Source organism: Crotalus tigris, unplaced genomic scaffold (genome assembly GCF_016545835.1).
Source record: "Crotalus tigris isolate CLP2741 ecotype Arizona unplaced genomic scaffold, ASM1654583v1 scf7180000017639.5415321, whole genome shotgun sequence".
NCBI classification, from domain to species: Eukaryota; Metazoa; Chordata; class Lepidosauria; order Squamata; family Viperidae; genus Crotalus; species Crotalus tigris.
Genome location: NW_024096532.1, coordinates 1834369 through 1849109, shown reverse-complemented (window position 1 = coordinate 1849109; position 14741 = coordinate 1834369). Strand labels below are relative to the sequence as shown.

The 14741-nt window shown below is 39.3% G+C and overlaps 1 protein-coding gene across 2 annotated transcripts in view; it reads right to left on the bottom strand.

Moving 5' to 3' along the window:
* ODAD1 (outer dynein arm docking complex subunit 1) overlaps nucleotides 1-13737 on the bottom strand; it is a 30749-nt gene extending 17012 nt beyond the window's left edge. The window contains exons 1-8 of one of the 2 annotated variants that reach the window (XM_039335091.1): nucleotides 13573-13737; nucleotides 12121-12289; nucleotides 9604-9686; nucleotides 6524-6623; nucleotides 4620-4809; nucleotides 3563-3685; nucleotides 3365-3478; nucleotides 2326-2393 (exon numbers count right to left, since the gene is read on the bottom strand). In XM_039335091.1, the coding sequence (XP_039191025.1) occupies nucleotides 2326-2393; nucleotides 3365-3478; nucleotides 3563-3685; nucleotides 4620-4809; nucleotides 6524-6623; nucleotides 9604-9670 (662 nt within the window). In that variant the 5' untranslated portion in view covers nucleotides 9671-9686; nucleotides 12121-12289; nucleotides 13573-13737. The remainder of the gene's footprint in view (nucleotides 1-2325; nucleotides 2394-3364; nucleotides 3479-3562; nucleotides 3686-4619; nucleotides 4810-6523; nucleotides 6624-9603; nucleotides 9687-12120; nucleotides 12290-13572) is intronic. The other variant, XM_039335092.1, reaches the window with a different exon arrangement.
* Nucleotides 13738-14741: the final 1004 nt, after the last annotated feature.

Below are 14741 nucleotides of genomic sequence, written 5' to 3'. Positions count from 1 at the left end.
CATTGGACACCTGGGAAACTATTTGGGTGAGAAATGTCAAATTTACTCAAGCACAGAACTTAAGGGAGAATTTTTATAAAATGTTTTATAGATGGCACCTTGATCCACAAAAAATGTCTTATATGTATCCTGACGTGCAACCCAAATGTTGGAGATGTGGTTATAAGGAGGCTTCTTATTATCATATTTGGTGGTCATGCAGAGAGATAAAAGCATTTTGGATTAAAATATGGTGGAATATCCAGAGAATTTTTAGAAGGAGGGTAAAATTTACTCCGCAATTATTTTTGTTAGGTATTGTTACAGATTGTGATACAAAGGAGGTTGTATTGATGTTAAACTTGATCACAGCCGCTAGGCTGTTAGTAGGACAATACTGGAAGAAGGAATCTTTGCCTACATTGCAGGAATGGTTTCTTAAAGTAGCTTATCTGGCAGAAATGGCAAAGATTTCGGCTTTCTTAAAGCAACAAACGCAAGAGAAGTTTTTTGCTGTTTGGGATAAATGGATAAAATTTATACAATTTAGATTGGGTATACAAAAATATTATATAGTTTTTTCATAAGTTTTATTTTCATATATATTATAGATAATTTTTTTATATATATAAATATAAAGTTTTTAATTTAATTTTTATTTTTATTTTTTAAGCCTATATTCTGCTCTGGGAAGCTCAGGGGGGGGGGGAAGGGAGGGTTTTTTTTTTGTTTTTTTTTTTTTGGGAGGGCTGGGGGATGGGGTTTTTTTTTTTATTTAATATATGTATTGTTTAGTTTTATTTTTCTGTATTTGTTGCCTCTTGTTTTGTATTATTTTTCCTTTTTTGTAAAATTTATAAAACTTTCAATAAAAAAAAAAAAAAGAACTCAGGAATCCAGATTCCTAGCTTTCTTACTGTATTATATTGTTAGCCTGTCTAAGTGTTCTGAGATGGATTAGGAAAGATGGTAGAAAGTATCATATGTGAGACTATACTTGGCTTCACTAATCATGCTGAGCCATGATATGCTTATCCATGTTTACCAAATAACTGGCTTGATTCTAAACCAAAATCACAATTTACAAACCATAACGGCTGTGTTTTACACATACATCCTATGTACACTCTGACTCAGTTTCTAGTTCTTCTGTTTATGGAACGGCAGGAAATCCAACAGTATTGGACTTGAGAACACCAAAACAAGGGTAGATTTCATAATTTGGTAGATCAAGGCACCAGATGCAGACTGCAATGTTCATGCCACCTTTAGCTAAAATCACAATGCAAGATTATCTTTATAGTATGGCTTGTATTCATGTAAAAAGAGCGCAGAATTTCAGTGACCTCAAAGCAGACTGTTATTTTACATAATGTATATGGCCACTTTTAATATTAAAGACAGAATATTAAAATATTTTGCAGGAAGCATGGTTAGTAATTAAGAAACTGCCACAATGCATGGATAGAGAAGAGTACCCATGAAGAATATCAAGAAACTTCAACTGGTGCAGAATGCAGCGGCATGGGCAATTGTATGTATCCCTAGATCAGTGTTTCTCAGCCTAGGCAGCTTGAAGATGTGTGGACTTCAACTCCCAGAATTCCTCAGCAACTATGGAGTTGAAGTCCACACATCTTCAAGTTGCCCAGGCTGAGAAACACTGCTGTAGGTGGGCTCACGTTACACATGTGCTCCGTGAGCTGCATTGGATGTCAGTTTGCTTCCAAGTCCAATTCAAAGTGCTGTTTCTGACCTTTGAAGCCCTACATGGCATGGGGCCAGGGTTATCTGAGGGAGCACTTCTTCCATACAACATCTACCCATCCCATACATTTGGACAGGGCAAGCATTCTGCAGGTCCCATCCACAAAAGAATTCCATCTGACAGGACCTAGAAGATGAATCTTTCCTGCTAAGGCACCCATCTTTTGAAACATCTCCCTTCTGAGGTGAGGTTAGCCTCAACCCTTCTAGCCTTTCAGAAAGACCTCAAAAAGTGGTTTTTACAGCAAGACGGGGGATTCCCTGGTCATTGGGAGGCTGCACGCTGGTTATATTGTATGTTAATGTCTTCACTCTTGTGGTCTTGTTTTATGTATTCTTACTGTTCTAAAATGTTTTAATTCCTGGTTGTAATGTGCACCACTTAGGGTCATTTCAGATGAGATAGGCAGCCATACCAATCGGACAAATAAAGTGAAAGTGACAGATAAAAGGGAAGGCAGCATGACATTTAAACAGCAATCATGAACTAGTGGAAATATAAACACTTTGCAATATAAGACCACATCTAGATCCATGGACAGGCTCCCCACAATGACTTGAGCACTGCTTTCCTCTAACCTTGCATCATAAGCTGCAGAGGAGGTGCTGACCACATTGACAATCGTTTTACGAGTCTCCAGCAGTTCCTGAGACAGACAAACACAGAAAGAAAATATTTGTTGCAACACAACCTTACATTCTGCATAAAAGCTCCGTGTCCTTTTTGAAGCCCAGCCCATTCTCTCCAAAACATCCTCATGTTCAACTTAGCAATAGGTCTATTTACACATTTTTCTTCCTAATTCTCTTCTTCCTAAACTCTGATCAACCTCAAGAATGAAATTGGGCTTAATGATTATTCTTTAGGGCAAGGGTGTCAAACTGCCAGTCCGCGGGCCGGACACGTCACCAAGAAACCGCGCCCACCCCACTGCCGCCAATGGAGAAAAAGCTGATATGTCACGCAACGTCACGAGTGACATGTCTGCTTTAGGGTGTAATTCCACAAGCATAAAGTATCCTGTAAGTGTGTTCGGAAAATCTGCAGTGGCATCAAAAGCTGAAGAAGCTTCTACTTCTATGGAAAAAGTCAGGAAATCCATTTATCTTCAGCAATGAAGTAATATGAGGTTTCTTAATGTTTTCATTAACAAATAAAGCAAGAATCTTCACCATATAATTTCATATGTATGCAACAGCTCACATTTAGGAAACTACAGAAATGGGTGACCAAACAATGGTCAACTTGGGCTTTTGACAGATTGGAATATTCTGGGCAACTTTTTTAACAGCAAATGTATGCAGAACCCAATGTTCACTTAAAGCATCAGAATTTCATTGTTAAATTATGTTCTCAGCTTTATAATCCAAAATAACTTTCCAAACTGCATTTTTTAAGCCCATGATTTTCTATTTGCCAATTAAGTATCTCAGTTTTAAAATACCAAAATAGCCAATCACACCTTTCCATTCTGGGCAAAAGTTCTTGCTAAGCAACTGAATCCCAGAATTCTCTAACAGAACCTCATTATCTTGTAACGTGACTCCAGTCTTCCTTGAAATTCTGTTAGTCAAGAATCCCAACAAATTTAACAATTTTCTTTTAAATTCGCTTTACCTCCTCTAAATCTTTGTACTGTTGTTCAAAGTGATCATATCCAACTCGGAGAATGTCTAGATCCTCACGTAGTTGTGAATTCAAGACAAGCTGAGAACTGAATTCGGAGGAGATCTGGAAACAGAGAGCAGAATGAAGAAAGTTTTAGACCACCTACAAGTTCTGGCACCAAATCTGGGTATCCCTAACTATTTTTACCTTATCTAGTTGGTTTTCTACTGTTTGAATCTTTCTTTGCAAATGGGCTCTCTGTTCCTGGATCAGGCTGTCACTGCCCACCGTCTGCTTCCGGTCGGCCAAACGGTTCTCCCAGGTTTGGATCTATTAACCACAAGAAAAGAAATTAGTTAATGGAAGTGAAATGCAGGTTATTTTCAGACCCAAGAAATTTAATATTTGGAGAAATTCATATTCTCTCAGCTCTTTTGCTCTAATGTTTGATCTTGGGCTCTAAATGCCAACTCCTGCTGCATTCTTCATCCCTATATTTAGTCTAAATCTTAAATTCATTTACTCCTGCACCAATTTCCAGTTTTCTTTATCTGGATGTGAAAGAGATATCTACCAAAAAAAAAAAAAAGGCAGTATAGATAGCTATGAACATACGACCATAATGAAGCCTGCCCATTACAGTCTTCTGTCATGATGGTCATAAAACGGGTCAGTCTTGCAACCAAACCGATTTTACATTTTTTTGCAACAATTGTTAAGCATGGTTTGCTGAAAACCAGAAGTACAGATTTTCAGCAAAACCGCTATAAAGTGCAGTGACGTGAACACAGAATGCTGCAAACAGCCATAAATGTGGCCATGTTGCCAAGCGCCCAAAGTTCGATCATGTGACCAGGAAGGGGGCCTGACTTGTTGGAACTTCAGCTCCAAGTCGTAAGTCCCTTTTGGGTCAGTCTAACTTTGAACAGTCACTAAGCAACTGGTTGTTAAATCGAGGACTACCTGTAATTGGTTTTCCCTAATGTATGAGAACATTAATTGCTAGAATTCTCAGCAATGTGACCAAAGGGCTATGGGCATTTTAAGAACTAAAAACCCAATACGTCAATTGGATGCCAAGTAGCAGACAGCTATGTTATACATTTCCACACTGCCTCTTAAGACCTTGTATCAGGACATGCCTGTGTCTCTTGTTCTTTCATATCACAACTACATCAACCTTCTAAGGTCCCAGAATTCCAGCTCTCCAACCTGCTGCTTCGTCCCATTTTAGAAAAATAAGTCTTATCCTGTCTCTCTATACCTCCTGATCAAGCCGAGTTATCCGCTTTTTTTCTTTAATCATTTGCTCCTTCACTGCATCCCGTTCAGTCAACAAGGATCGGAGAGTTTCACTTTGGGCTTTTTCTTTCTTCTGGTTGGCGTGGCCCTCAGCCACAGCCTGTTTGTATCGTAGATCTTCATTCTCTTTTTCCAGGCGCTTGACCTCAACCCTATCCGACAAAAATGAAGTGGGGATTTTCAGAGGGGGTAAAATAGCGCGGCGAGATGCAGCCAGGTGGGCAGGAACAGGAGGTTCATGGCTGTGATGATGGTGACTTTTGGTTGGGAGTGGTGGCAGTGCCAGTTTGGGAGAGTTTGTGGCACAGGGCAAGGAATGGTTAGAGAGCTATGAACTTGCAGCTGAACATGTGAATGGGGAATGAAGAGTACATGGAGATTCAGGTGTAATGTGCATTTACAAGGCAGCCGGCACAGACAATCCACTCTGACATTTGCATTAGGAAATCTGTGAGCATAATTGTCTGAGGCAGATAAGACTGTTGAGATGATAGGACTTGTCACTGTAAAATAAGCAGGGGAGATAAAAATACATGATTCCCTTAAAAATGGAATAATTTATGAGTGCCTACATAGAAAACCAGGAAGGAACATTCTCCCAATAGTAGGCAAAATGAAGTAGTCTAAATAAGAAAAGGAAAGAAAGTAGGAATTCTCTGGGAATACACTGGATTAAAGGGCTAAGATGAAGATGGATAAAATCCTGGATCAATACTGCACAATTCTGCAAGCAGACATTATGGTAGACGCCAATTATTCCTACAAAATGGATGGATATTTATACAGCATGGTGTGGGGTGAGCCTCATGGCCATGTGGCATTAAATAAAAGCAGCTCATATGCATTCACAATTGACAATTATACGTTGCTAAGAGCATAGCAGTTGTCATGTGCATCAGCATTATGTCAACATCTGGGTCAGCATATGAAAAAGGAAAGGGAAGAGAGAAACTGGGTTTTTGTTTTAATGTCTCAATTTTTAGTCTTCTCCGTGCAGTAAGCTAACATTGGAAATGAGAGCTCAAGAAATGGAAATCCAAGAATGCGTGTGGGGGTGTCATCACTAACCAAAAAAGATGAGGCTAAAAAAGTATGAAATTATGCAGGACTGGAAAATAATAAGGTAAGAAATCAGCTAATTGGCTAACATGTTCAAGGTTGGAAACAAACAACGTGGACATCTGAGGGAAGTTAAACTGTTTCTAATGCTACTTCTACCAATAACAATTGAAACAGACTTTGCAGATTTTCTATAATTTCACAGTGTCTGTGGAGATTCTCAGTTGTCCAGGTCATGGTTGTCCCAAAGGTGCTTTCTTTCAAAAGGCAACTAGACTTTCTTTGTTTTTTTCCTTGAAGACATTTTGGTTCTCATCCAAGAAGCTTCATCAGTTCTGACTGAATGGTGGAGAATGGAAGGATTTATGTTCCTTGCAGTCATGTGGTCCTTACATGACTGCAAGGAATATAAATCCTTCCATCCTCCACCATTCAGTCAGAACTGATGAAGCTTCTTGGATGAGAAGCAAAACGTCTTCTAGAAACTCCAGCTGCCTTTTGAAAGATAGCATCTTTATGTGTTTTGAAATTAACACCATTCAACCCCCTGGCCAAAATAGCAGCTGAAGTTCAATGCCTCTGAAGTATGGAGTAGACATAACAGATATGAGCAGCCTCTTCCAAATCACCTTCATTTCTCTTACTTTGCCCCTAATATAAGATAAGGTCAATTAAACTATAATGGTTTAATTCTTGCATAAAATGAAAGGGAAAAGTAGCTTCTCCTCCCACCCTATGCATGCCAAACGTTTCACAATCATTTTGAGAAATGAAGAACTGATGAACAATATTCGATTAAATACATACATCTGTCTGCGGATGGTTTCACGAGACTCCAAGGCATAAGCATGGCGGTCACCTTCTAAAAGGCGGAACTGGCGTTGGAGCTTGGCCAATTCGCCTTCAGCTGGTGGAAGACAATATCGTGGGAAAGGCAGGTGGAAAGAAAGAAAAATGATAAGAAAGACTGCCCAATATGGTAATTTTTTTGCTAGGTCCCCTCCCAATCTCTGAAGGGTGAAGTAGGAATCCTTCTGAAAGACCTATTTATCACACTTGGAACAAAACACCTGGGGTAGGGATCACTGAGGTCAATAGTCCTACCACCATCAAAGGTGTTGCACTTCTCCAATAAAATCAAATTAACCAGGAACATTTACATAAATACAATTATATTTTTATTTATCACAACAAGACATTTCATTTAAAAGAAATCAGTATCTGATGTGTCCAATGGAAGACTTTTTAACGCGGAAGGAAGGGCAGGATTGAGAATCTTATCTCTATTTTGTCGTGTGGCCCTGTCCAAATAGATTGTGTTAGTTTGTGTAATGAGCAAAAAGATACTTTATGATCTATGTATGCTTCTCTGCATAAACAGATGGCCAATATTAATTTTCTGAATCAAGCCAATTTTCAAGCTCCAGTCTTTGTGCCTAGACAAGATAGTGAGGGACCTACAGATGGTCACCAATTATTTTTCTTTCTTTGCTAAATTTAACGCACCGATATTACTTTATAAAAAGCACCTTTAAGAACACAGAAAACTAAACATTTCCACTTAAATTCAGTTTTGCCTTTGCCCAATCAATATATGTCATTGTCCTATCACAATCCCCTTAACAGTCTTTAGAGACCCTCTGGCCTAGATTGTTCCCTGAAGTTTAACCAGTTGGCATCAAATCAGGACAGTTACTCTTGTTACTCATTTACCAGAATATTTTATTTTCCACAAATCTGTCAAGAATACCAAAAGCTGTATCATCTCACACATATCCATACGGAACCTAACCAATGGGGGAAAAAAATCTGCTTTTCTCTAGGATGTTGTCTGAATTTCAGATCATATGCTATGGCAGGGGTGAGGAACTATGGCTCTTTTATGACCTGCGGACTTCAACTCCCAGAATTCTGGGACTGTAACTCCTCCCCTCTGCTATGGGATCAAACTGAGAATACACAAACTTACTGTCTAAACAACATAATGCTTAGAAACACTAAAGTAGCCACAGATATCTTGCTTGCTGACCTGGCGAGTCCCTCTGCCCCATATAATTTGCTTTTCCAGAAAGATCTCGTTAAAAATGTAGATGAGAAGTTGGCTTGTTGAAAAGCATTGTCTTTATTTAGAAGAACGTTATCAAGGTCCCATAGGGTTTGTTTGAAAATAAAAATGGTGGTGCTTCTTCTGAACATGTGAAATACTTGCCTAGAAAAGGGGAATATGTTTTTATGCTCCTATTCTGAGCTGGATACATGCTTTATTCCATCTCTCTGCCCGTTTCTGTCTTGCTTTGGACAATTCTGAAGTCAAGGACAGGCAGAGTTTCTTGCTCACTCACAGTTTAATGACTCACTCTCTGGTTCCTCTTATTACTAGTGACTCATGCCCCTGGCTATCCCCATATGCTAGCAATGACTTTTGTGTTTCAGCCTGCTTTAATTTACTTCCAATTTCAAAACCAATACACAATGAAGAGCTCTAGCTTAAAGACTAGCTCACAAAATGTACCAAGGCATGTGGAAAACAGCCATGGTGCCCTGGTTCTGCTTCTTTGGCCCCTTTATTATTGAATACAAAGAGCTTATTTCTTGCCTGCATTTCCAAAAGCTGGCTTCCTTAGCAGCATTTTAATCTGTTTTGAGGATGAGCTCCCAATCTCCTCCAATCAAAAATTAAGGGAATATTATCATTTGATTCGATGGGGAGACATGCAAAGATTCTGTTACTTCTATTTTTGTTCCTCACCATATTTTGCACTATTGTTTGCTCAGCTCAGCGAGCTCTTTTAGCTGTGCACATCTGCACACTTTACTATACAGCTTACATTTTCTCAACTTTTTTTCTCCAAAGGTTTCACAGCTTTCCATGGCAGTACATCAACATTTCCAAAACAAAACCACAGCAACACCTCCAGTCAAATACCCTTTATGAAACTGTCAAGCTATATTTGAAATGAAGATGGTACAGATATTTTATAACAGATTTAGACTGAGAAAAACTGCAGCACATAAAATAGACAATGAAATTCTGAGAAACCTTCAGGAAATCCAAATGTCAAAAATACACTTGCTCTTTTAAGTCCTTAGCTACTGCCTGCCAAATCTTTTGATCTATGGGGATAAACAGCTTTCCAACAGGAAAGAAAAGCAGGGGGAACTTGAATTATTATGGCAGATTCTCCATTAGTGATTTAAAGTGACAGTTATCCAACTCTTGTGCCAAAATATTGTATTGTATTGTATTGTATTGCATTGCATTGCAACGCAGTGTAGTGTATTGAATTGCACTGCATTGCATTGCATTATCAACTCAATGATAGCAGGGTACCAATAGAAGTTACTCTTAAATCACTGTTAAAGATATGGCTTGGAAGAAAGATAAACAAAACTTTTGGATTGCAGCCTGAAAGTAACTTTGGAACAACCACTGTCCCAGTAAGCTAGGCAAAATTGGACCATACCTTCACCAAATCCAGATATTAGCTAATGGAATATAACTAACTATGGACATTTTTCAGTCAGCAAAAAAAAAAGTATTAATGTCAATTATTAGAGACCCAGTATAGGTCATCATTATCATAAAAACGAAATAGTGATTTAAATACATTTGATCAACTCCAGTGGATTTTTAAGTTCCCAGAATAAACAAAAGGGGACCCCTAATGTGAGCTGTAAAATAGCTTTTTGCTTTTCTATTTCAACACTTAAATCATATTACAGGCCTATTTCAGAGGCTCCGATATCTCTAATCCCAGTGAAGAATCTGGCAGTGCAGATGGTTCCTACTGTGATAACTTCCTCTTCTCCCCTAAAAGTTACCCATATCTTCTAGGTCTCCATCACCACCACCACCACAATATCCTCTTCCCTCTCTTGGGAATTACCTATGCCTTCTAGGTCCGCATCACTACCATCCGAACGAAAGCTCGAGGCAGATTTGAAGAATGGCATCTTCAGTTTCTACCTGCTGTGAGAAAGAGAGAATGAGAATTCAGAAACATTATATCGCTTTCTGAAAATAATTGTTTCATAAAGATAGCGTGTGAAAAATGGCTAAAAGCCTCAAACTGCAATTAAGGAGCCCCAGATTCAAATCTGCTCAATCATAACATTTCCTGGGACTGGTTTTGCACATCATGCTGAGCCATCATGTGTTACACATCTGGCTTAGCATGTTGAATAAATTTACATATTACTGTTGTAAAACTGATTTATGACTTGGCATGTGGTACAAATCCAACCAATTTATTTTCTCCAATAAACTGATTTACGCAAACCATGGAACTGTAGAATGTGCCTTAACCACAAGCCTGTTTTGTTCTTCTTGTTTAGGGACGAGCAAAGTGTAGTTTTGCAAACTGCTATTGGACTATAGCCCCTATAATGACTCCTTACTACCTAAGCCACTAAGAATTGTTGGTCTACAGCAGGACTTCTCAACCATGGCAATTTTAAGAAGTGTGGACTTCAACTCCCAGAATTCCCTGGCCAATCATGTTGGAGGAGGAAGAGCAGATTAAAATACAAATGACTATCATTTAAATGGCAATGATGAAACAACTTAATACCTTTCCCTTTAAAGTGATACTCCATAAAGGTGAGTATTTCAGCTATTCCTGTAAAAGAAATCCTCATCAAATGCTCGCTTCTGATACTTAGTATAACTTAACTTGTACAATGTACTGAATATCATCCATTTTCTCAATTCAACATTTTTTTTCTTCCATGGTCATCTCCCAAAATAGAGCTATAATGCTGAAATGCACAACTTGTAAATGTAGTCATTCCGATAGTTTTGTGCCAGCTAAAAATTATATGTAATGGAAAGGTTTACCAAAAGTATTGACATACTCTTCTTCTATTAAATGACAAATAAAGATAAATATGTAGAGGACAGAATATAAAAACTGTGAACTAGAAAAAATCTTCTGTAGAATTGTTTGTAATTCTATTTGGGGAAATATTAAAAAGGAATATCTAGATGCATATCTGTTAAGATTCAAGCCTGGGTATGGGATGAAAATTGCATTGGTTGCTCTGCCTGGTAGCCTTTTATGTGAGACCAGAAGGAAGAAGTATCGCCCTCCTAATCTTGTCAGATTTGCCCACAGCTTTCATACCATCCAGCATGGTATGCCTCTGAACCGAGATTCTTACCATACCACCACGGTATGCCTCTGAATCAGGATTCATACCATACCACACCACCATGGTATGCCTCTGCAAGAGTGCATCCACCCTTTTTTAGGGGTTCTTCTTATTCCTGAACAGCCAATATCTTGACAGAGAGAATGAAATAGAGCCCATTATGGACTGCCACGGGCCCTTTCTCTCTTCTTATTTAACACCTACATGAAGCCACTGGATAATGTCACTCAGCAGCAGAGGGTGCGTATCACCAACATGCTGATGATATTAACCTTAAAATTTCTGCATTGGGATAGAAAAAAATGGTGCTATGAAGAGTCTGACTGGGTTATTTGGACAACTCTGGATGGGGAGGAACAGACTTCAAGTTGATGCTGTGCAAGGTAGAATGGTAAATTTTCAATCTAAGGATAAGGCAAGATTTCCTATACGATATGAGTAAGCCTGAATATGAGAGAACATGATGTAACATTGTTATGCCACATTTAAAATCAGGCTGTCACCAGGAGATAATGGAAAAATCTAGTCATATTTATCTCTTCTCCAAAGTGTTGAGATGACAGTCCCCAGAATCGAATATGGCCCTAAATTATGTAGCTTGGTATTCTGAGAATTGTGATCCCAACACAACTGGAAGGTAACAGATTACAGAGGTCTGCCTTCCAGGTTCCTTGAACTGATTGAACTGGTAGAGCTTACAGTTACTTTAGCAATTTTATTGCAAATGTCTGCAAGGTTGAAAAGACAAACCACTTTTCATAAAGTTAACAGCTGCATACCTTTTCAGCAGTTAGGTCCATTGCTGTCTCAAAATTTGTCTAAAGAACCAGCTGAAAGACCACATAGATTCATCAGTGATCCCAACACTGTTTAAAAATTATTTCTCTTGCTCCTTAGCTTTATCCTCTTTTCTCCAAAAGAAATATTTCATATAGCACAAATATTCTTTTAATGAGATAGAAAATGCATTCAACCCTTCCACTAAAGTTGTTTTTACTTAAAGCAATTCTAGGAGGAAACTTTAGCTAACATGCAGTTATTTGCCCAACAAGATTTAGGAGTTTGTTAGAATCAGTTTCATTTCAATATCCTTGCCTGAATAAGACTCGGTTCAAAAGCACAGAACCTTCTTCATTTTTATCTTCACATTCATCACTATCTCACAAACATTTCTCCTTAGACTAATAATTTCCTAGCATCTGAAACCTGAATTAAATCGGCACTCCCTCCCCAACAAAAAACAATAAAAGTACCTTGTTCTCTAGAGAACCCTATGACAAATATACAATTAATATTTAGGCAGTCAGTATTTTGGTATGCTCTGATACAGTCTTCTGCTCTCTTCTGCCAACATCACCATTGCTTTTGTTCAGTCAGTTGTTAGCAACCATCTCCAAGAAATGCATCAGCTTTCCACCAATCCTGATGAAAGATGGGAGGAGGAGAAGAAAAAATGAAAGTTATACCCGACTAATTGAAGTGATTCCTTTATTCATCTACAGGTAATTTAGGACGACAGCCAAATAAAATGGATTAAAAATTGGAAGTCAGAATAGAACAAAAAAAGGTTAAATGAATTACAATGAGAAAAAAAAAAAACATAAGAAAGTGACATTCCTTGACTTTTAAAAAAGAAAAAAAAAGTGCTTGATTGAGAGCTGTTAAACCATAGTTCTAGCACTTGTTAAAAGGGCAGTAAGATTAAATAAATTAAACAAGATTGCACAAGAATGTATATTTATTGTTAAACCCAAGAAACTTTTAAGTTTACCCAAGGACAGTGATACATTGCTTGGTTTCCTATCCCCATCATCTACTTTATATTCCATACATTTCTGCAATTTTCTATCATGTTATATGCTATAAAGTTCTAGTCTTTCAAGTTATGCCAACATCCTGTTCAGGCCGATCATTGTTAATTGTCCCTAGAACTTCAACATAACAGCTGCCTAGTCAAATACTGTACCATTTTTAAACCTTAGGTGTTGCTTTATTCTCTGCACTTTCTACCTAAAGGATGTACTTCCTCTACCCCAAAACCTTTTCTTGTATTTGCTTTATATTTAACCCTCACTCCAGGCTACTTTCTTTTCCAAACTTCCTTCTTGGACTTCTGCTTCTTTATAGAGTGATGCCACATTCTACTGTTCATTTTGGTTGAATCTCCCTCCAATGCCTGCATAATACGGTCTCAGACTCCTGTACAGAGTAAGAACACCTCCATGCTCTGCAGTGCTTAAGGTTGAGGTTGCCACTTTTGTTTATTATTGTCTTAAGGGCTTGCATGACTTTAATAACAAGTCAAGCTGCTCTGAAAATATCAATGATATAATAATATGGCAACTTTGCCCAGGATGCACCATCAGTAGGCTCTGAATAGTCCCATGGTGGGTACACAGACCTAGTCCTCGTTTCAATATGATTCAGAACTTGAGACCCCAAAGGTTAAATAACTGAAAACACAATAGTTCCTGGCAACTTGTGAAGCTATTACACTATGTGTAATAAAGCAGAATTAGAGGTTCTTCATAGGAGGCCCCGAGTCTTGGGATAACCCCGAAGCCTGACTTCACCAAATTCTAGTCCTGGGACTCTGACCTTGCCTGATCACTTGGACATCCAAGGACCTGGCGGGTCACGCTAGAGCCCCACACAGTCATGTGAAAATGGGGGAACAGTCGTACTCCCAATTTAACAATTCATACCAAAGCCCTTTCAACATGTCAGCCCTTAAGGTCCTGGAAGGCCACACGGGAGAGCTGCAAAATCACATGGCTACAAATAATGCTGGCAAGCCCTGTTTAATCACAGCAATCCGCCTAACAGGCCTCGGTTCCCTTCTTCCCTCTCTCCTTCAAACTACGGCGGCCTTAAGCCCCACCCCTCCCAATAAGCCCTTCCTCTTACCTCCCAGGCCCGCCCTCCCACTGCGCATGTGCGAGCCTAACAGTTCCCTCCTTCGTTCCTTCTTTTCTCTCCCCACCCTTCCAAGACTCTCGTCTCCCCCTCCTGCTCCCGCTCGGGCGGAGCCTCGTTGAGGGGCGGCGCGGGCGGGTTGTCATGGCAATTTTCCATCGCTGAAGTCTCATGCAAAACCACATCCTTCGTTCAGTTTGCCCCGCTGAAACCGGTTGCCACGGAGACGGTTTTCGGAAAGGAAACTGGCAAAGGCGGAGAGATCGGGTGGGGGATAGCAAGAGGAGCAGCCGGAGAGAGGGTGGGGAAGGAGCAGGCAGGCAGCCTGGGGGAGACGCGGGGACATCTTGCACCATCCGCGTGATTGGGAGAATGTGTGTGTGTGTGTGTGTGTGAGTGTGCCCGAGAGATAACTTGTGATGTACGTTTTCTGCTGGGCTGGCAAGATGTCACAAGCTGGTCTTTGCTCTGCTTTCCGTTCGCAGTGCCAGAGGATTAATGACAGAATTATTTTATTAATTTATTAAATTTATTGGCCACCCATCTCGCAGTTCATGGTTATTCTAGCTAAGCAGATTGCAATGTCATAAAATATGCAAATATAAAAACAGTTATGGATATAAAGCCAGATAAAATGGCAAAAAATTGAAACAAATAAAAAATCCTGGGATTGGAGTGGAGGGTTGTTGGTGGTGGTGCCTTCTCTATTTATTGCACCAACCACTGCCAGCCAAAAACTTCTCCTTCAGGACTCCCAAGCTAATCCTCAAAGCGAAGTTTTTAAGGCTTTTCTTGAAGGCCAGAAGGATGAGGGCAAATGTCACCTCCTGTAGCAAGTCCCAGAGGTGCTTTTTCAAAAGGCAACGGGACTTTGTTTGTCCTTGAAGACATTTCGCTTATCCACAAAGCTTCTTCAGTTCTGACTGACTGGTGGAAGAAGCTTCTTGGATGAGAAGCA